At 45.7% G+C, this 22327-nt stretch overlaps 2 protein-coding genes across 5 annotated transcripts in view; both read left to right on the top strand.

Moving 5' to 3' along the window:
* LOC124982609 (putative tetratricopeptide repeat protein 41) overlaps positions 1-19059 on the top strand; it is a 76836-nt gene extending 57777 nt beyond the window's left edge. For 2 of the 4 annotated variants that reach the window (XM_047549538.1, XM_047549537.1), the window contains 5 exons: positions 2572-2719; positions 3417-3569; positions 7581-7714; positions 18164-18293; positions 18382-19059. In XM_047549538.1, the coding sequence (XP_047405494.1) occupies positions 2572-2719; positions 3417-3569; positions 7581-7714; positions 18164-18293; positions 18382-19045 (1229 nt within the window). In that variant the 3' untranslated portion in view covers positions 19046-19059. Of the gene's footprint in view, positions 1-2571; positions 2944-3416; positions 3570-7580; positions 7715-18163; positions 18294-18381 lie in introns of those variants that run through there. The other 2 variants (XM_047549539.1, XM_047549540.1) reach the window with 2 other exon arrangements.
* A 1752-nt stretch (positions 19060-20811) lies between these two features.
* Positions 20812-22327, top strand: part of Nt5dc3 (5'-nucleotidase domain containing 3) — a 57351-nt gene continuing 55835 nt past the window's right edge. The window contains exon 1 of the mRNA XM_047550625.1: positions 20812-21025. Within this exon, the coding sequence (XP_047406581.1) occupies positions 20818-21025 (208 nt within the window). The 5' untranslated portion in view covers positions 20812-20817. The remainder of the gene's footprint in view (positions 21026-22327) is intronic.

The following is a 22327-nucleotide window of genomic DNA, read 5'->3' as shown; positions in this document are numbered from 1 at the left end:
CAAACCTAGCTCAGCATTTAGCTTTTGTTGCATAGCAAACCATCCTAGAACTTGGTGACTTAAAGCAACATTTAGTTTTGACTATTGGTCAGCTGAGCCATTCTGCTGTGCTAGGTGGGCTTAGCAGATTTCAATTTTGGATCAAAAAATCTAAAAATCCCATATGTTCCAAAGTACAAAACTTTTTGAGCATCGTATTGATTGTACAGCATTTTGAGTTTGGATTATGGATGTTCAACCTGTACCTTGATTCAGTTAGCATCCTTTGTCACTTTATATCAGATACTCCACCACAGTGGCCTCAGGCATCAAACACGGGAGAATGAGCAATCATGCAAGTGTCTGAAGTCACCTGGCAGGACTGATGGGCCTGGCTGAGCTCAGGGGCCTCACTTAGATGTCTGCTGGTTATCTAGCAAGGTGGTGGGGGTGACTGTGCTGCTCCTCATCCCCAGGAGGATTGCCCAGGTCTGCTCACTTTGCAGGATTCCAGGAGAAGCAGAAGCCAAGGCCTAGGCTCAGAACTGGTGTAATGTCCTCTTCCACTGCGTATGCTCAGCCACAGAAAGTCCCCTGCCTTACTCATCTCTTGATGGGGGTTGGTGGGGTAAACCAACACATGACATGCTTACAGGCTGGTAAATGCAGTAAGAGATGGAGTTGAGCATGGCCCACCTGGAAAAGGTGGCCAAATACCTTTTGGGGAAGGGGGCGATGAAGTTGGGACTTAATGGACTGCAGGAGCCACGGTCCTGGCCGAGAGAGCAGTATGTGCAGAACCCTGGGGTGGAGAGGCTGGGCCTGTCCTAGAAATGGAGGGATTCCTCGGTGAGCAGAGGAGAGGAGGCAGCAGGACCCAGATTGTGCAGGGTGTGGGTGGCATTTGAATTTTATTCTAAGTGCAAGGGGAAGTCACCGTAGGGAGTTAGAGTAGGAATGGCGCCTTCTGCTTTGTGGGTTTTTTTTTTTGTTTGTTTTTTCTTTCTATCCTTTTTTTCTGTACCAGGGATGGGACCCAGGGCCTCATGCATGTTAGGCAAGTACTCTACCACTGAGCTCCATTTCTGGTTCTGGTTTCTGGTTAATTTCTAATTTTTAATTTATTTTCTGGTGTTGGGGATTGAACCCAGTGGTACTGAACCACTGAGTCACATCCCCAGCTTTTTAAAAACAATTTTTATTTAGAGACAGAGTCTCATTAAGTTGCTTAGGGCCTCACTAAATTCCTGAGGCTGGCTTTGAACTCGAAATCCTCCTGCCTCAGCCTCCCAAGCTGCTGAGATTACAGGTGTGTGCCACCATGCCCAGCTCGGTTTCTGTTTTGAGATGACATTTGTTGTTGTGTAGGGAATAGATTTTCTGGTGTGTAAGAGTTGGCATAGTGAGACCAGTTATGTGGCTGTCCTGTTCTTATGTCCAAGTGCAAGACACAAGGTCCCAGGTTGGGGGCATAGGAAGGGGTGTGATAGGAGGTACTTTTTGGTACCTGAGTGGTATCCTGTGGAATCTTACAGTAATCCTATGGAAGTCTGACTTCCACAGCACAGGGAGTTAACTCGCCTCTAGCAATGCCTTCTTAGAATACTACTGTCTTAGTTTGCTAGAGCTACTCTAACAATGTGCCACAGGCTGGGAGGCTTAAAGTGAAGACTTTTTTTTTCTGACAGTTCTAGAGCTAGAAGTCCAAGGTCAAGGTGTCAGCAGGATTGATTTCTCTTGAGATTCTCTCCTTGGCTTGCAGATGGCCACCAGCTCCCTGTCTCCCTCACATGGTCTTCTACATGTGTGTCCTCCTCTCCTCTTCTTATAAGGACACCAGTCATATGGATTGAGGTCCACCCTAATGGCCTCATTTTGATTCTTAATTACTTCTTTAAAGAAACTGAATGCAAATTTAGTCACATTCTCAGGTACTAAGGATTAGGATTTCAACATATAGATTTTGAGGGAATAAAATTTAGCTCAAATAATTACTGTGATTTCCCCTATTCCCTAACAATATAGTTGTAGAAGATTTTTTAAAAAAGTATTTGCTATTGTCAAAATATATAACTCAATAAAGGAGGAAAATTGTAGGGCATCTGAATAGAGTGGGCGCCCAAGGCAGAGTGTATCTAGGGACAGACTGCTGTGTATTAATTGGGTTTGTGGGACTTGTTCATGTACTTCTTATCATCAGGCTGTGTTGTATTAATTCACTGTGTCTTGTTGGAGGAACTGTACTAATTCTCTTCTGTCAAACTCGTTATCATGGGAATGGCTGCCTGGTCTATATCCATGGTTTCACCGCATTGCTGACTTGTTCATTTGTGAAACAGACTCAGTCTTTGGTTTCAATCTGTTACCTCTTAGCTCTTTGGTCCTATAACCGATGTGCACACAAATGCCTTTATGAAAACCAGTCCCCACGCTGTTTGGGTCAGTAGTTGATTTATCAAGAACAACTGACTGTTGGCACTGACAAAGAAATGATATAAACGCTAGGCCTTCTGGCATCTTAACTCTTTTGTGGTGGGGGTGGTGGACCATAAACCTCCAATGCTTTGCTAACATAACATGTATTCCCTGCAGTCAGAGTGCTGAACAACCTGGCAAAGTCAGCATCTGAGGAGTACCTAAAAGAAAATCACTTTTTGGAATATGCTACTGAGGTTTCCAAGTTGGTGAACAACGATCCCCATGACCAAGCTACCATGAAATACACTGAAGGTGTTCTCATGTAAACGTGCATTTAAATTTTTGTTCTGTTTTGTTTTGTTTTCTGGATTAGTGTTCATTCTTATGATCAATGTACTTAAGCCACATCTACGAATCCATTTCCCAACTAACTGATTTGGTTAAGAAATGCTGACTTTTTAACATTTCTATCCTTTAGCTTAAAATGGTTCCCAACCGGGACTTACGTGGGCCTCGCCCCTTTCATTCGTGGCACTTGTGGCAATATCTGGAGACATTTCTGGTTGTCATGACTGTGGGGGAAGGGTGCTGGCATCTAGTGGGTGGAGGCCAGGGTGCTGCTAAACATCCTACAGTGCACAGGTCAGTCCCACAACGAGGAATCAGCCAGCGCGAATGTCAGCAGTGCTGAATTTGAAAATAGTTTCCTTATGAAGATATTGCTGGGGAGGTAGCTCAGTGGTACAGTACTTTCCCAGCATGCAAGCAAGCACGAGGCCCTGGGTCCAGTCCCCAACACACACACACACACACACACACACACACACACACACAATCTTCTTATACATGATGTTGCCATTCCTGAACCTCTACTATTATGAATTGTTCCTTTTTGTATTTTCTAGGATTGATTTTTGTATAAAATAAAGGATATTTATGAGAATTGTTTTTGGTAGCACAATAAATATAGCCAACATTTATCATGCCTAATAAATCCCACACATGTATTTTATTTTCAGGTTGGCTGATGGAAACACTTCTCTTGCAATAATGAAATTTCAAGAGGGCTTAAATATCAGGAGAAGTTTGTTTGGAGAGAAAAACATGCTAGTTGGAGAAATTATGGAATTTTTAGCAGATTTACTGTTTTTTTTACTAACAGATAATGAAAAGTAAGTTTCTATAAAATGTTTCAAGAAATGTGTCTCCTGCCCACCCCCACCCTCCAAAAACATCCTCCGGTGTCAGGAGGTCTGGGGTTGCCCATCGGGACTGTCTCACTTCTTTTTCACCCGACCTGGGGCTTAGCCTGCCAAGAGTTTCATCCTGCTCCATCAGAACATTGAGCATCATGTATTTATTCAAAATGAGCTCTGGGCCCACAAGTGGTGTAGAGGTTTCATTTTTATTTTATTTTGGGGGGTACTGGGGACTGAACCCAGGGGTGCTCAACCACTGAGCCACATCCCCAGCCCTTTTAAATATTTTATTTAGAGACAGGGTCTTGCTAAATCACTTAGGACCTCACTAAGTTGCTGAGGCTGGCTTTGAACTCCTGATCCTCCTGCCTCAGCCTCCCGAGCTGCTGGAATTACAGACGTGCACCACTGTGCCCAGCGTGCAGAGGTTTTGATGTAGGGAAAGAACAAAGGAGCTTGATGTTGTCATTGTGGGTGGTCCCAGTGTCACTCGCAGTCAGCCAGCGCTGCTATGCCATGCTCACCGAGGCCCCCCTTCACGTGGGGAGTCCTTTGGTTTTTTGTGGGTGGCACTTTCCTGGCTCCCCACACATCTCAGTTTAAAGACAGTGGTAGGGTTACCCTCCAGCTGTGATTAGTGTGGGCATCTCCCAGGTCTGACAGCTTCTCTCAACAGCTGGGTGTTTTCTTCTTGAAAAGACGTTTCTTTTCAAAGCCACAGAGAGCCGCACACAGGCTTCGCTCCGCCCAGCACGGCCCTTTCACAGCAGATGCAGCTGACTGAATGGGCAGGGTGCTGGAGGCTAACTGGGGTGTTGCTAAGCTTTGTTTTGGGGCACTCCCTTTCTGTTGCCTGGCTTGCTTTCCCATGTCAGTTTTCCACATTCCCTGAGGTCATTTTCCTGTCACTCCTCACCAGCAGGTGACTTTCCTGGTCTTGCTCCCAGGAAGAATGTGATATTGGTAAGCCCTAACACTTGAGTGTAACCAGCCCAACCCTTTCTAAAAGGTGTTTAGAAGAGTGGCCCACATGAGGGAGTCTCCCAGGGTAAGGTAGCAGACGCTATGTAACCGTGGGAGGTGGTGGGATGGGGCCTGTTGGCCTGGCTTCCAATTTTGTTTCTGCCACTTAGGGACAGTGAGAACCTGGACAGGCACTTAAACATCTAGGTGTCTCTTCCTCGTCCTCATTGGTAAAATGACTAGGAAGAGTGTCTGGCTCACAGGCTTATTGAGGATTTGGAGAACCCATGGGTAAAGAGCTTTCAGAATTCCTGGCACACACTAGGCCAGTCCAATACTCTGAGTGGTGATGGGTATGATTATGTGGCTCCCCAGCAGGTGACACTTGGGGCACTTGACATCACATACCCTCCTCTTAGTCATCACCCCACCAGCACTGTGAGCAGAGACAGGACTTTCTTTAGGGAGGCCCAGAGCTTGATTATAGAGCCATTGCTTTGTAAAAGAAAAATCTAAACACGTAGCATGCTGGCTGAGCCATCTCCTGCCCAGGAGACCCCACCACAAGTCCAGAGGGGGTGGGCCATGAGCTGTGGGATCCTTAATACTGCTGGATCATTCCACAGGGTGGCCTGCATGTGGAGGACCTGACCATGCATGGGTGCCTTCTGCCGACCTTACTATTGGTGGCCAACCTTCCTGAATGATGGAGAAGGCTTTCCCCTTGTTGAAGGTTGTCCTTAGGTGACTGCATCTTCTGCAGTGGTTAAGGGTCAGACATTTTGCTGTGTGACCTTAATCATCTCTCATACAAACATAGATCCTTTGTCCTGGTGACCAGAGGCCCTTGAGACACCTCTAATGCTCTAGGAAATGGCCCATGGGATCCTGAGGGCTTTGTAGATTGGGGGTGGTGGTTGGGGGTGCGGGGGTGTTAGGCAGATGAGGTCAAACTGAAAAGTCAAAAACTTTTATTAATAAAACAGGATAGAGAAGAAGGGATGAAGTGTCTTAAGAGGAACAGTGAACAGAGACGGTGGTGGAATAATGACCATCTCTTTCTCCGCTGTTCAGCCATCGGTCAGTGGCTGACTTTCCATCAGTATGCATGGCTCGCGTTCTTTGCTTCCCCACTTCCCAGTCACTGTCCTTTGTCTTCTAGCCCCACCAAACTCCATTTTGTTCACAACTCTACTCTTACAAAGGTCAACAGGAACCCTAAGCGACCCTTTGTGCTTTTTATCTTGTTGTTCTTCTTCTCTTCTGTTCGTCAACTTTTCATATGTGATCAAGACTTGACAAAAACAACTTAGAGAAGGAAAAGCTTATTCTGACTCAAAGTTCCAGAGGGTTAGTCCATGCTTGACTGAGGCCATTGCTCTGGGCCCAAGGTGACGCAGAACGTCATGGTAGAAGGGCGTCAGGGAGGAGTGCTGTTCTAGTCATGGTGGCCAGAAAGCAGAGAGGGAGGGGAAGGGGCCATAGGGAAGATGAACCCACAGGGCGTGTCCCTAGTGACCCAACCCCTCCATTACCACACCCCACCTGCCTCCGTTACTGCCCAGTGAATCCATTCAAGCTAGGACGGCTGGTTGGGTTATGGCTCTCATAACCTAATCATTTACCTCAGAATGGTCCTGCTTTAACACAGGGACTTTTGGGGGACACCTCATATCCATACTGTCACGCCTCTGAAGTGTTCGCTCTTTCCCTTCCTGCAACCACCCTCTCCTGGTTTCTGAGCCACCCTCGCGGTGGCCTTCATCCTCTGACGACGCCTTCTCTGCGGAGTCTGTGGGCTCCTCCTCCTCTGCCTCTTGTGCAGATGTCAGCCTTCTCTCGAGCTTGGTTCTGAGGCGCTCTGCTTCTGCAGCCTCAGCACCTTAACCTCACTTCAGCCATCACTCCGTGAGGGGCTGGCTCGTTGTCGCCATCTCTGTCCTTAGTGGCAGATAGGTGCACCCGTCTGTAGACTGGATATCTCCACTGGAGTATTCCCTGGGCGCTCCAGGGTTAGCCTGCTCAGGACTGGACATGTCCCCCTTGCTCCCTCCCGGTCCCTCCTGTCTGCACAAACACAATGGCATCATCTTACTGATGTTTTTATGGTCACTGTGCTAAACACTTTATATATGTTTTCTCATTTAATCCTCACATCAGCTCTCATCTCATTTTGAGCATGGGAAGGCCCAGACTTGGAAGGGCAGGACATTTGCCCAACTTTTAAGGGGTATTGCCACCATTAGCCCCTGGTAGGTCTGAGTGAAGAGCCTCTGTGCTTAACCTCTGGGGCCCATTACCACATCTGCATGACTCCACAGCTTGAACCCTGGTCACTCTGTGGCAGTATAGATGCCCCGACACTCCCAGCGTAAGCACTACCATGTCCAGTGCAAGGCCAAGACTATGTTTAGCAAGTCCCCCTTTCCATTCATGGCCACTGCGTTCGCCCAGATCTTCAGGGTCCTTCCTCTGGACTAAGTGGTCTCATGGCCGTTAATCTCACCTGCTTCAGTTTAGCCTCCACACTTCTACCCAGGTGAATTTTCTGAAATGTAAAAGTTTTTTGTTTTTTGTCTTTTTACCAGGATTGAACCCAGGGGCACTTAACAGCTCAGTCACATCCCCAGCCCTTTTTATTTTTTATTTTGAGACAGGGTCTTGCTAAGTTGCTTAGGGCCTCACTCGGTCACTGAGGCTGGCCTCAAACTTTTGATCCTCTTGCCTCAGTCTCCTGAGCTGGCATTTGCCACCGTGCCTGGCCTACAATGTAAATTTGATCTTATCCTCTTAATGAAAACCCTTCCACGTCAAGTCCCAAAGCCTCGGGTTTGCACTCAAGAGTCTTTCACAAGTGGGCCCCTGCTTCACTCGCCAGTGCCCCTGCTACCTGGGGAATCTCTGAAGGCAAGGACTAGCCTTACTCATGCCAGCTCTAGCACTCGGTGACCGCTGAATGAGGGTGTGAATGGACGCCATGTTAATTCAATGCAAACGGGTGATCCCATTTCTGTTTTCTAGATCCGAAAGGAAGCAAGTAATTGAATATTATAAACAAGTGATAAAAATAAAGGAAAATGCAGACACTCTGACCAGCTCCTCACTCGTCAGAAAGCAGCTGAGCATCAGCCTCAGTGATACCTTGTGTAAATTAGGTAATTGCTCCATCTATTTCTGGTATAAGCAGACGAATTTCCCCTTTATTTCATCTGCATACTTTGCTTATTTTAAAAATGTTTTGCTGGGTGTGGTGACACATATCTGTGATTCCAGCACCTGGTGAGGCTGAGGCAGGTGCATTGCAATTTCAAGGTCAGTCTGGGCGATTTAAGTCAAAATAAAAAGTTAAAATATTAAGGGCTGAGGATGTAGCTCAGTGGTGGAGTGCCCCTGGGTATAATCCCCAGGGCTGTCATGATGATGATGATAAATAACAGTGTCTTCATTTTTGAAGCAACTCCTGTTCCATATGCTTTCAATTTCTGTTGCTACCTACTTACCGTCCCTTGTCAGGGAAGCGATCTCTTTAAGAATCTTGCTACGCCGTTTCTCATGGTTTTGTGGACTGAGCATCTTGCAGGAACACACCCCGCTTCTATCAGTATAGGCTCCCTTCTTTCTTCAAGTTGTTTTAGGACATGTTTGTCTGTGAATAGCCTTTTCATATTTATGCTCTGACACTAAAGGAACATTGACCGGAAATTTAAAAATGGCTTTTCATGAGGCCCACTCTCAATTTTAGTTCTAAGATGTAGGACTTACACCTGATCTTTATACCTGGCCCAGTGGTTTGAAGGAATTATCTGGTTAAAGATAAAAATGAAAAGCTTAAAATTAGGCCTGCATTGTAGCTCACCGGTATAGCACCTGCCTGGCGGGGGGAGGCCCTGGGTTCTATCCCCAGCACCCAAAACCAAACCAAAACAAACCCAACAGAAAATCAAAGTTAAAAATTGAAATACAAATTTGGCTTTCAGTCTTACTGTTAGGAGTAATGGAAGGGACGCTTCCCTGCTAACCTCAGGGTTCACTGGAATAAGCTGAGCTAGGCAGATGAAATAGGAAAAGAAGTCATAAACTTCTTAACATGGAACGGGGGACATCACAGAGTGTGAGGACCCTCTTGTTCAACACAGTTCAGAAACTTATACGCTCTTTCCTCTAGGGGAAGCGGGGGATGGAGGAAGTCACATGGTAGGGGAACAGCCAGTTATTTTTAGGGGAGTTCAGTGGGCTTGGAGAACATGACCTGGGGAAAGGACCTCCAGGCCCAGGGAACAGACAGTGGATCATGAGTGCTTCTCGACGGGACAGAAGTAGAGGACAGTGGTGTGGGATCCAAGTCTGTCCAGGTGGGTTGGCAGATTCGGCCTTCCTTCCTGTGATGTGGGCTTAGTTAGGGAAGCCCTTAGGCTGGAGCTAATTGTTTCTTCTTGGGCCGTCAGGACTTTGAGCAGATAAGCTTGGCCATGCGCTTGCTCGAGGGTTGTAAGGGAGAAGCAGGACAAGACCAGAGGATCTGGACTCAGCCTGCTTTTAAGATTGACTTTCTTCTTCAGTGGTCCCAGCTCAGGGAAGTGGAATTTGCTTCCATGCAAGGGCAGCCTTTCAGCATCACTGTGGAAGGACTCCCGAGAGAGGGACCCTTTCTTCTAGGACATCGCCAGGGACTGGGGTGCCAGACTGCACCTTTAACTATCTTGGTTCTTCGGCCCTGTAACCTATGAGCTTGTTTTGCAAATAGTGACCATTCTGTGGCTTCTGTCCTTTGACCTGGAGTGTTGCTGTCAAACTTGGGAATGAGGAGTGGAGAGTTGACGGGAGATGGCAAACACTTTCTGGACAGTAGCTGAGACAGGCCTCATCCAGCTGGAAGCGGTGGGTAGCCAGGAGGTGGTCAAGGCTGAGCCCCATAGGGCAGAGCTTCTCATCCTCTGTCCTTGAATGAGTGGGTTACTGTGTGTCCAGCAGGGACCTCTCAGCCCTGGGCAGCAGGGCTGGGTGGATCCCTGGCTAGCCCTTCTCCAGCCTTGGGTAGCTTGCTTTATTTCAGTATGCTCCCCAGGAAATATCATTTTATGTAAATGCCACAGCTAGAAACATTTTGAAACATTGCCTGGTGTCCTGATGTCTGGTTGCCACAGGGCACAAGACCGAGGAACCTTGTATTGTATCCTGAACAAGCGATTTTCAAATTAGTTTTTTGCCCCCAATACAAAAGCCTGGAGAAACTTCCTTTTTGTGGCTGGTTGGGGGAGGGGAGTGCTACTGTCACACAGAGGCTGGAGGCCTGGGAGGCCGCTGAACTTTTTCCAGTGCCCAGGACACCCCCACCACAAAGTATATCCAGCCCCAAGGGTCAGCAGTGCCAGGCTGAGAAACCTAATCTAAACCAACCACTTCGTCATCTGTTTTGGTTTCGCCCTAGTCACTTGATGAAGAGGAAAAAGGACTAAAATACCTGATATCTGCAGTGAAGGAATATTTTCAGTGCACAGATTTAGGACCGCATGAGCATGCATAGACATGTGCAGACTGTTCTTCCAGGAAAGGTTCAGGCTGAGCGCGTGAGCATTTTATTTACAAACAGAAAATGAGGATGCAAAAATAGAGAAAATTTATGGAAAAGGAACTAGTTTATTCTGGTTGCTTCATATACTATTACATAACAGTTTTGGTTTCTAGTCTATGATGGAAGTAGAACAATGTTCATTTACTTTCAGAGAAGGAGGCATCTGTAATAGGAGCAGTTGCAGTGATTTTATGACTTCTTTTAAACAAGTCTTTAGAAAATGATTCAGATTTTCCAGGTGCAGTGGTGCACACCTGTAATCCTAGCAGCTTGGGAGGCTGAGGAAGGAGGATTACAAATTCGAGGTCAGCCTCTCAAAAAAAAAAAAAAAAAAGTGCTGGGGATGTAGCTCAGAGGTAGAGCACCCTTGGGTTCCAGTCCCCGGTATTACCAAAAATATAAAAATAAAAAAAATTCACATTTGCTGTCAGTTTTCAATGTGGCTATTTATTTACGTAGTGATGCTGGGATTGAACCCAGGGCCTCATGCTGTGAGGCAAGTGCTCTATCACATTTGCCAGACCTGATCAAGTATTTTCCTGTAAGGACTCATTCTTGCTGCCATTGCCAGTGGTGGTGCCGTTGAAATGGTGGTGTTCCTTTCTTGCTACCTTATCTCCCACTTGAATTTGACTTGTTTGACATAAGATGCACTGACTCACAGAAACACTGTGGATGATTAATCAACATTAGAGTGAGGTTCTTGTGCGTTTGTTTCCGGTAGTGACGGTATGGTCAGAGTAGTATCGTCAGGGCTTGGTGACATGAGTGCTGGGAGGTAGAGTGGACTCTCTGAATCAGTTGTCCTTCAATAAAGGAGCGCCTGTTTTTTTTTTTTTTTTCTTGGTTCTGGGGATCGAACCCACTCAATCCCCAGTCCTTTTTATTTTGACACAGTCTCCCCAAGTTGGTGAGGCTGGCCTTGAGCTTGTGAGCCTCCTGAGTTGCTGGGATTTGGGGTGTGCACCACTGTGCCCAGCTATAACAAGTATTTTTAGCTTTCCTACCTTTTATGGAAATTTTCTATCTACATGGAAATGTGCCTGAGAAACTCCTTAAGAAGAAGTAAGCCAGAGCCTCCTATAGTTGGGTCTCCTTATCATCCATCATTTTAAAAGAAGTTTTTTAGACCCTGGTAAAAGTGTTCACGAACATGACTCATCAGACTAGTTCTCTTTGAAGTCAAGGGCTGTGCGTGCTTTCACTAAGGGGTAGGGGAAAGACTGGTGTGCAGGTGATTACACAGTCTGTATCCCGCAAACCTTTATTTTAAGAGCTTTACACATTGTAATGCATGACAGAATTATAAGGTTCTATTATTTTATCTGACTAGTTTTTGGATTGGGGTGCTTTGGGAGAATGATTCACCCCATAAAGAAAAACACACCTCTAAACACGCCCCTCCCGTGCTCCTTGAAGCACAGAGGGAAGCTGCCCACATGGATGGCAGCTCAATTGCAAATCATTGTATGCATCTGCCTTTGTGACTTCGGATTTTGGAGAGAGGGTTCAGGTACAAAAGTGCTATTTGTTTCCTTTGTATCTTGTCACCCTGTGGGGCACATCCTTGGGTGCTCTGCAGGAGATATACCTGTCACTTTTGAAGTGTTCCCTGGGTCCCCCAGTGTGATGTTTATGAATGTCATGTGGCCTACATTTTAATTCAAATCATCTCAAACACATCCTCTAAATTGGGTGAAATCTGTTGTCTTTTTTGGATGCAGTAACAAACAGATGGATGCTAGGGTCCCCACTGAAAAGTCTGTACCAAGTGTTCTACAGGAGACAACACAAAAGATAACTCCTGCCTTTGAGCAATTTATCATTTTGTTAGGAGGCAGGACAGATCTATTATAAAAAATAAAGCAGGGCTGGGGTTGTAGCTCAGTAGTAGAGCACCTGCCTAGCATGCATGATGCACTGGGTTCAAGTCTAAGTACTGCATATAAATAAAATAAAGGTCCACGAATAACTTAAAAAATATATATATATAAAGCACACTAAGGACTTAAAGCATCATTTGGTTGGAGAGGTCAGAAGTGGGTGTTGGAGCCAGGTGTGGTGGCACTTGCCTATAATCCCAGGGATTCAGGAGGCTGAGGCATGAGGACTGCAAGTTAGAGACCAACCTCAGCAACTTAGCAAGGCCCTAGGATCTTAGAAAGACCCTATCTCAAAATGGAACATACAAAAAATGGCTGGGGATATGACTCAGTGGTTAAGTGACCCTGGGTTCAATCCCTGGTTAAAAAAAAAAAAAATCAGAAGTGGGTTTTGGTTTTAGTTTGACCATAATTGATCATGTGAGCCTCTGGCAAGTCTCACACTCTCGGCCCAGAGACACCAGTCTGGGTCCCAATCTGTAAAAAAAAAAAGGGTATTGAGTTATTTAAGTAAGTCAGTCTTCATCAGAGCTACTGTTCTATGCTTATAAGGAAGACAGTCCTGTCAGGGCCAGGAGGTTTTTCAAGGAAAGTCTCGTGGGAGGGGCCCCTAAGGAAGTGGAGGGTGTAAGTTGTCAGAGAAAAGGCAAAACTTGTGGGTGGGGGTGCTGCATGGGCAAAGACAGGAATAAACAGGACATGGAGGGGACCCACCCAGAGCTGTCAGGAAGGGTGTGGAGGCGGGGGAGCAGGAGGTGAAGAGGCAGGCGGGCAGGTGGTGGGGGGCGAGTCGAGGTAGGGTGCTGTTGAAGCAGTAGGGAGCACAGCGTGAGGGTGGGAACATGCGTTACAGGTATAATTCTGCAGACTGGGCCTACTCTGCACCCCCACATGCTTTCTTTTAAAAGCAATTTAACTGAGACCACTCTAACCTTAAGTCAATAGGACATGCTACCTTCCTCAGCAAACAGCCTGTTATCTGCAGGAGAAATGCAGACCTGGAGACTCCCCCCTACCCTTAAGAACACAAGTCACCCCAAAGAGGGCACTTTTGTGACCTTTATGCAGTCTCCCGAGACTCAGGGAGGTAGGATAATGGCAAGCAAAGCCCACCAACCATAAAATCTGTAAGAGCAAGTTCCAATTGAACTGGTCAGCATGGGCCAAGATGACCCAAAGTGGCCTTGGATCTTTAGTATACAATTAAAATAGTAAAATCTCCCCTCCAGGGGGTAAGACCATGAACTTGAAAGTCTGAAGCAATTCTGCTGTCAAAAGTCAAGAGGTGGGCCTGGACAGGACTCTCTGGAAACTTCCCTGGGACCCCCAGTAAAAGTGGAGAGCAGCGGGGGGTGCTGTCCCTCTCCTCTCTGGGAGGATCCATTCTCTCCCTCAAGAGTGTCCCTTTCCCCCTTTGCCTATCGGCTGTAATAAACTCCTGCTGGCTACTCTGTGTGACTCGCACAGAGTCCTTCTTGTGAGGTTTCAAGAACTGGCGTCTGAGAACCCTAGTGGCCACTTAAGTTCTGCAAGCAGTTCTTGCTCTGCAACAGGAGGAAAACCTGTCCTGTGGGCAAGTGGAGAGTGAAGGCTGAGGATTGGGGCCGGTCATCCTCTCATGGGCTCCTTTTGTTTAGGATATTGTTTTGGAAACTCTTCAAATTATTTTGAGCTCATCAAGGCTGCCTAGTCTGTCTACTAGTGCACAGTGAAGAATTCCCTGCCCATCTTATGTAACTCAAGCCCCATCTTTGTTACCCCCCATTTTCTTTCCTTTTCTCTTTTATTTCTTTCTTTCCTTCCTTCCTTCCTTTCTTCTCCTCTTTCCCCCTTGATACTGGGGATTGAAACCAGAGGTAATTTTACCACTGAGCCACATCCCAAAGCCTTTCTTAATTTTTCATTTTGAGATGGAGTATTGCTCATTGCTTAGGACCTCATTAAATTGCTTGAACCTGCAATTCTCCTGCTTCAGACTCAAGTTTCTGGGATTACAGGCATGTGTCACTGTCACTGTGCCTGGCCCCGACACACCTTCTGTTCTCTTACCCAGCTTTATTATTCTTCATAGTACTTCACATAGTATATTATGACCTAAAATTAGATAGTTATAGGATGATGATGATGATGATGATGATGATGATCTGCTGCTTTATCTTCTCCATCATGGTATACTTGGCCTTTAGGACAGGAAACATAGTAGGTGTTCAATGAACATTTGTTGAGTGAATGAATGAATGATGGAGGAAATGCCTTAGCTAATTCTGATTTGCCTTCTTTAGAAAAGCAAGTATAATTTTTAAGGGAATTTGAAAGTTAATTTCTTCTTGTATTCTTACAGAATTCACTCAATCATTCAGTAATTCATTCAACAAATATTTCCGGCACCTTTTAGGTGACAATCTATTTTAGTTGCTCTAGAAATAAATGGCAGCAAAAAGAACAGATGGAGAACAACACTGCCTTCATTGGGTTCCTATCAGGGAGATGGCTATCAGATAACTAACTACACAATTGTTTAACTGCAATTGTAGAAAGTGTTACTATGGAGATGGTAGTTGGACCACTAAATATACAATGACTTAAGTGCAGTTGGGACAGTACCACCATGAGAAAATACAAGTGCTCTCAGGGAACCTTCATGTCTCTGGCGGAGGAGGACAGTTGGGAGATGGTTCTCAGGAAGTGTTGCTGAGAAACTGAATCTGCAGGAAGAGACAGGGCTCACCATGTAAAGGTAGGGCGGAGGGAAGAGGCTTCCAGGCAGCAGGACCTGGGAGGAGCCAGAAAGGCCTGTGTGTGGGAGCAACATGGCGGGGGGCACACGGGGAGGATGAGAGAGGAGTGGGGCGGGTCACAGGCCTCCTGGACCAGGGCAGGAGTTGGGCTGCTACCACGAGAGCACCTGAAAGCTAGTGCAAGGTTTTGCAAAGCAGATGGGAACCCAGAGTCATTCCCAGCATGGATTTGGCATTTCCAAGTAATCTTGGGAATCCAGAGTCTTGAAGGAGCATGAGGGACACTTTTCAACATTATTTTCTATTTCTTTCCACGGTGTATGATTTGACCTCTCCACAGACTGAATTCCCAGGGGGAGGCAGGGGTCTGATCACTTGTTCTTCCTCTCTCCAAAGCTTTGGAACGGTGGGAGCTGTTCCTAAGTGCTCTGTCAATGCAGGAAGGCTGAGGCGCAGGTGAAGCAGCCTTCTTGGGATTTGCACCACTTGCCTCCGGTTGCCCAAGAGAAATACTGACTCTGCTCCAGGCCGACTGTATGGAAAGAAACAGTGCAAACTGTATTTAGCCTGGGAAAACAATGATCCTGAGTTGACTTTCCAGATTTCATTTAGATTACAAATGAACACTGATAATTGTTAGCTTGAAGGTCTTGGCATCTTTTCTTAGTCCTTTATTAGTACAGTTGATCAACAGGTAAAGCACAGTGTACTTCCACTGAAAATAGTGGGTTTCCAGGAATTTTGCTAGCTAAGATTTTAAATTATAACACGATTTTTGTTTGGGGGATTATAATAAGCATGTATTAAAATGATGGGTTTGTAAGAGTGACAAATTATAAATTTTGGCACTTTTTTTTTTTTTTTTAAAATGACCTCTCTTTTTGTTCGCTATATCCCTTGAAGCTCATCCCCTGGTAACTTTGATCCAGTTCCCAGTAGAAACCTTGACACATTAAAACGGTTCATCCTAGTGATTTTAGTAGGAATCCTGACTATGAACAGAGGGCTTTTGTGATTTATGTTCCATGCTATCTCTGGCACAGAGCAATCTTATTGCTTTCCTTCTTTGATAAGTGTTTTAAATTTGCCTATTGAGAAACCATTTTAATGGGAGAAAAGAACCGAAATGTGGCTTTTCATATTCTGTTTTATCAAGCTGAGTGTTCTGAACTGAATTGTTTATTTTGGATGAAGTATGGTAGATGAACATTGTGTTACTTCCCTCTCCCTGGGATTCTTTTAAAAAAGAAATGCCAACCATCTCAGTCAAGTTTAGAAGGAAGAAATTAAACAAAGGCACCAGTGGGTGACTCTCAGCGGGGTGAGTCAGCCCCTTTTCATCCTTTAATTTAAAATGCTCAGCTCAGCCAGAACCCTTTTTTCTATAGCAGTTGGTCCCTTAATCCAAAAGTAGGTAAGTGATGAAGATGAAATTTACAATTTGATTTTAACTTAGATGTAAATGCCCACCCCCCACTTTAAATGTCAGATGAATTTTCTTTTTTAAGGTGGGTCCTCTGGAATTCCATGTCATCTTTCTCAAAACACATTATCCACAATTTCTAATTTTGGTTGTCTTAGAATGAAAGAAATTGTGATGCATCTGTGTGCAGGATCCTTCTAGAATGCTGCTTTATTTCCTCTCAATCTTTTATTGTTGACTTGCCCACTCATATTTTAAAAAAATTGTTTTAGCAGCTCATAGAATTGAATCTTTCCAAAGTATTTGGTCTGAATGTCATAGAAAATAACTTTTTCACTTCACATCCATATCTTATTAGTATTTTACTTAATTAAATTGCCTCGTTAGACTAATGTGCCCAGCTGACTCTGGGTCATCTAGAACCCAGCTGATGGGAACAGGTGTACAAGTAGCAAAGAGCTTAGTAGCTCCAGGCATTTAGTGTGCCCTGGCGAGGGAGAGTATGTTTCATAGAGGAAGCGGAGGGCCCTGGCTAATTTAGCAAGCCAGTTTCTTCCTGTTAACAGAGCTTCTTTTTTACTTGCTGTGTAGTTTCAATCATTTTCAATGGGTTGTAAGTTTGTATATACTATCTAAAGCAGAAAAATGTCGAATAGCCCTCAAAAACTTAGATAACTTTTAGCACTGGAAGGGACTCTAGAGATCACTGAACTAATTGGAAGTTGAGGAAATAGTAGATACGACTTTCCTCAGAGAATTTTATGAATTTGAGATTGTGTCACTGAGGCTCACAATGACCAGGTGATACCCTCAAATCTCAAAACTAAGTAGGAGACTTAGGACATGGGAATCAGTCCTCAGACCCCAAGTCCCAAGCCTTAACCAACACCTATAGGTTGTTGAAGTTCATAGACTTGCTGGGGAGACAGGCACATAAAAACAGCTGCAATCCAACAGGATGTGCGCCGTGACAGACATTGGAGAGGGTTTGGGGAAGCACATAAAGGCACCAACCAGAAAGACTTTCTAGAGAAAGTGAGTTGGAGTGTGAGTCCCGACTGGTGCCTGATGAAGGTCAAGAAGGGCGTTTTAACCAAGAAGGGTCAGCATGAACAAAGGCAAGGAAAAGTGAATCAGGGTTATAGGAAACTCTGGAATGGGGGAGCTTGGGGGATGATACTGGAGGAATCAGGGATGCTTAGGGCATGGAAAATCTTCACCATGATCAAGGGGTTGGTAGGGGAGCTGCTGGAGGATTTTCAAGAGAGAGACCATCTCTCCTATTCCCACCCACGACTCAGATTTCAGTGGATTTTTTTCAAAATTTTAAACCCATAGAGCAGTTTTAAGAATGGTTAAACAAACAAACAAAATTCTACTATATAACATTCACCTGTATTCACCAATTTTTAACATTTTGCTACATTTGCATTATTTTTCACACTCATATGCGCGTGCACACACACACACACACACACACAATTTCCTGACTCCTCTGAAAGTTGCAAGCATAACACTTATCTCTACATACTTGAGCATGTGTCTTCTGAGTACAAAGACATTCCCCTACATAGCCACGATATAATAATCAAATCCAGGAAATTTAACTACTACATAAGGCTTTTACTCTACAGTCCATATCCATATTTCCCCATGTATCCTAGTACTGTCCTTTGTAGCTGCTTACTTTTTGATCCAGAATTTATATATATATGTATATATTTCTATATATGTTTTTTTTTTTTTTTTTGGCTGGGGAGGAAATCCAGAGAATTTTGTACATGCTAGGCAAGTGCTGTACCACTGAGCTACATTACCAGCTCCTGACTGCATCTTTATGATTAGAATCAGGCTAAATGTTTTCTGCAGAATATTACAACACGCAATATTTCAATTCCACCTTTTGTAAATTTTTTGAAATCCTTTTAAAAATTGCAATGCTAAGAGCAATTTAAAAAATTCTGATATTCTTATTTTCATATATTCAGCAGGTCAATTATTGATAAGTGACTCTTGTCATCATGCCATGATTGAGGCAGTAAGCTATTTGTACAGGTCACTTGATTTAAGAACAACCTACCTTGGATCTTCTCATTCATCTATCCATGGAATCCTGCAGTGAGTTTGTTTCACATCTCAAAAAGAAATATACTTCTGATTATTTGTGTTACATAGGCGACCTCTGACAACTTTTGATCTTTTTCAGCCTTCTGAAGGAAATTGAGCAGATGCGGAGCAGGAGATGTTGGCCTCAAGGCATGATCCAGCAACATCCTGAGCGATCTAAGAATGGTTCCCCATTATGGGAACACTTGCTTAAATTAGACTACCACAGTGCTCAGAGTTCTAACACAGTGAGCTCTGCAATGCGCATGAATGCCGATAAGTTACAGAGGACTAAGAGCTTGGAGTTAGTACCACATCAGATTTCAGTTAAATCAAAGTATGCTTTAAGGAAAAAGATCTCTGGCCACATTATTTGCATTTCTGCTGAGAAAAAGACCCAGGAGAAGGCACAGAATAATGTTGAAATATGGAATGCCCCAAGAAAGGAAGCATCAGAGAAAAAGAAAGATCATTCCTTTAAGGTTTTATCTATGGGTCAAAAGAGTGGCTTAGTAAAACTTTCAAAGCAAAGGATTTTGTCGGATCAAAGCGCGAGTGGTGAAGGCCAATTCACTACAATTTACCATCATCCCCTACTGGGGCCTTTTAACACAAATGAATCCTGGCATTCCATATCTGAGCTCATATCAGAAAAGTGGCTTTTTCATAGTCCAGATTATAGCTGGACTCCTCCTAAGAGTATTTTGAAGAGAAGATCTCAAATAGAAACAAAATTGTTGAAGACCTCAATTAATAAGGAATAAAAAACATCATGGGCTCTTTTGTGTAATTTTTTCCCACTTAAGTACTTTTTAATTGTATATTTTCTTCTAAGATACTTAGGAGTGATAATAATCAAGTTCTAGAGATTTGATTTTTTTTTTTTAGCCCCTTAAAATATTTTAACTTATTTTAACTGAAAGAACAGTTTTTGAGTGATTCACATTTCTGTGGTAGGTAGAACCATGTTGATCTCACAGGGTCCCATATCTAAAAAGTCTATACAGAAGCAATGTTATTAAAGTTCTAATTGTGATTTTTATATTGCTATGGTTTAACCAATTTGAATTTATGAAATTTTCATCTAAACAAATTCTTAGTTGCTATTACCAAATTTTTAAATTAAATATAAGAAAAAATATTCCAGTTTATATATTAAAACACGAAGCGAGTTTAAAGTACCGAGTCCATGGATTTATTATCATATTTGTTTTGAACATTTTATTCACCTCCATTTTATCAGTGATTTGTAAAACATTAACCAGTGAATTAGCCACTTTCACTCCTACCCAAATAAATCCTACCTACAGTCTTAGGAAGCATCTGCGAGGGGGCTCAGCTGTCTGACTTTAGACAAGTTATTTTACCTCTCTTACCTTCCTTTTGATTATCTCTAAAATGAAATTATAGCACCTACCCTTCAAGATTACTGAGAGGACTGCATGCCATAAGGCACTGAAAGTCTTTGATTAATGGAAGTTATTATCAATCATAACTCAGATACTACCTTTTCCCATTCCTTCATCTCACGTGTAAGCACACACTAAGGCCTCAGTTTTTCTTTAACTGTGTCCCACCTATGGCAGAGCAGTATCCCTGGTAGAGTGCCAGCCTTGCGTTATCTCCCCTCCTCCAGCCCCTGGCATCTGGCTTAGTGGTCACATGGGTAGCTTGGGAAGTCCAGGGCGACACAGGTCTGTTCTGCAGGAGCAGAGTCTGAGTCAGCCCACGTAGAAATGCACCTGGCGGGGAGGTTACTGTTTATTTGGCTTTTGCGGAACCACAGGGCACAGAATAGGTGCAGGCGAGCCCAGAAGCAGAGCAAGCATCAGGTTGTGAGGGTGGCAGGAGCCCAATGATGTGTCCAGAGGACCTCTCTCTAGGTGGGACTCTAGGGGAGGTTCCAGCCTTCTAGGCTGTGCATCCTCAGGGCAAAGGGGGTACCCCTCAAATGCAGTATCTTAAGGGACCGGAATGTGTGGGGCCTCTGGCCAGCCACCCCTTAAAGGGCGGGCCTAGGTGGATCCAAGCTGGGGATCTTTTCCCCGACCAGCCTCCACGTTCCAGGGGATGTCTAGACTTTAGAGGTCAAGAAGGCGGAGGAAGGTCACCTTCGGGACCCGGGACTGAGCAGATGAGGGTGGGGCGATACACTATCCGTATAGTTAGATTTGGGCGACCGCCACAGAAGGTAGGAAGAAGGTGCAGTGGAGCGCGTCACTGGGGTCGAGTCTCGTGGCCCAGGGCCGGCGACGAGTCATCACATTCCATGTGGCCGCCACACCAGCGCACGGCCACCTCCACACGCCGCAGGGTCAGGAAGTGCCGGTGGCAGGCTGGGCGCAGAGCCGCAGCAGCAGCGGCCCCGCCCCGCCCCAGGCCCCGCCCCCGCTCGCCCCGCCCCGGCCCCCATCCGCGGCTGCCCCAGGGCGGGGCCGCGCCGCCACGTGCTCCCACGTAGGGAGCCGCCCGCCCCGGGGCTGAGCGCCTACCCGGCAGGTCCAGCCGCGCCACTTGCAGCCCGGCAGCCGCAGGCATGACCACTGCGGTGGCGGCGGCGGCGGCCCGCGGGGCCGGGGTGAGGGCGGCGACCGCGGCGGCCCTGCGGGGCGGCGGCGGGGCTGCGGCCGGGGGGCGGCCGCGCGCGGGCCGCGCTCGGCCCTTGTGCACCGCGCCCGGGACCTCCCCGGACATGAAGCGCTACCTGTGGGAGCGATACCAGGAGGCGAAGAGGAACACGCACGGTGAGTGCCGGGCGCCCCCAGCCCTGCAGCGCGGGGCCGCCTCCGCCCGCCGCGGGCAGCGGGCCCCTGGCAGGCGTGCGGTCCCGCCGCTGACCGCCAGGGCATCCGGACCCTCGTACCCGCACCCTTCCCAGCTGCGGGCAGCGTCGCCTCTGCCCGGCGGCTTCGGGAAACGTGGAAAAATGCCACTCCAGAAACTTAGCAACTCTTCCCTTTCTGTCGGGAAAGCCGCTTTGTGTTGTCTTGGGAATTTTAGCCAGGAATCTGCATCGTAGCCCTTCGGCTGCCCGGGGGAGTCCACGCCGCTAGGTATTGTTACTGACCAGCTGTAGCAGGGGTAGCCGCCCCAGCGGGACCGGCGGGGGCGCAGGGAGGGCCTGGTCTGCGTTTGACCTGGGAGGGTCGGGGTCGGGAGTGTCGGGTTATCTAACCTCATGAGGAAGGTATTCCGGGGAGTCAAGGAGCACTTGGTGGCCAGGTGAACGTGGAGTGAGCTTGAGTTGTTACTAAGGGAAACGGGGAGGGAAGGACAAGGGCTGGAGTGCCAGGCGTGGAGGTTGAGGTGCCACATCCCATCTATAGATGGGAAAGGCCATACTCAGGTTTAAGGGACCAGGTCCAAGGTGAGGCTTTGACCAAGGCTCTGTCTCAGACCCTGTCCTGTCTTCCTACCCTGCGCTGCTTTCCAGTAGCAGTTGGCCATCTGGAAACTGGTGTAAAGGGCCAGTGATAATCCATTGATGTTGTTGCTTTCAGGGAAGATTCGGAATCGAAATTTAATATTGATTTGAGGGGACAGTGGAGATGGCACACGATTATTTGGTGAGAACATTTTGTGGGATCACATTTTCCATCTTTTGGCCAGAAGTCAGTTTAGTGAAATAAAACCCATTTGGGATAATTTTCAGAATGAATCGAAAGTAGTTAATGAAGATTTCTATGAAATAATGACTAATTTTTTTTAGTTTCTTTTTGCCAAGAGTTTAATTTTGCTTTGGCTTTTGAAACTGTGTGTGGCGTGATGGAAAGAGGACTCACTTTGGAGACATTGAGAATTACAGCTCTTAGAGATGAAAGAAATATAGAATATCATCCAGCCCGGCTTTGGGACAGGCAAAATATTTTTTAATAGAAAATTTTATGGAAATAATATGCAGTTTTAAGAGTTAATACAGAGAGATCTGGCATACCTTTCACCTGGCTTCTTCCAATGGTAACATTCTACAAAAGGACAGTATAGCATCATAAGGAGTATATGTTGATAGCCCACAGGTTATTCTTTTTTCTTTTTCTTTTTTTTTT

Source organism: Sciurus carolinensis, chromosome 4, assembly GCF_902686445.1.
Source record: "Sciurus carolinensis chromosome 4, mSciCar1.2, whole genome shotgun sequence".
NCBI lineage: Eukaryota > Metazoa > Chordata > Mammalia > Rodentia > Sciuridae > Sciurus > Sciurus carolinensis.
Note: the sequence above shows the minus strand (reverse complement) of the source record. Positions and strands in the feature narration are given on the sequence as shown.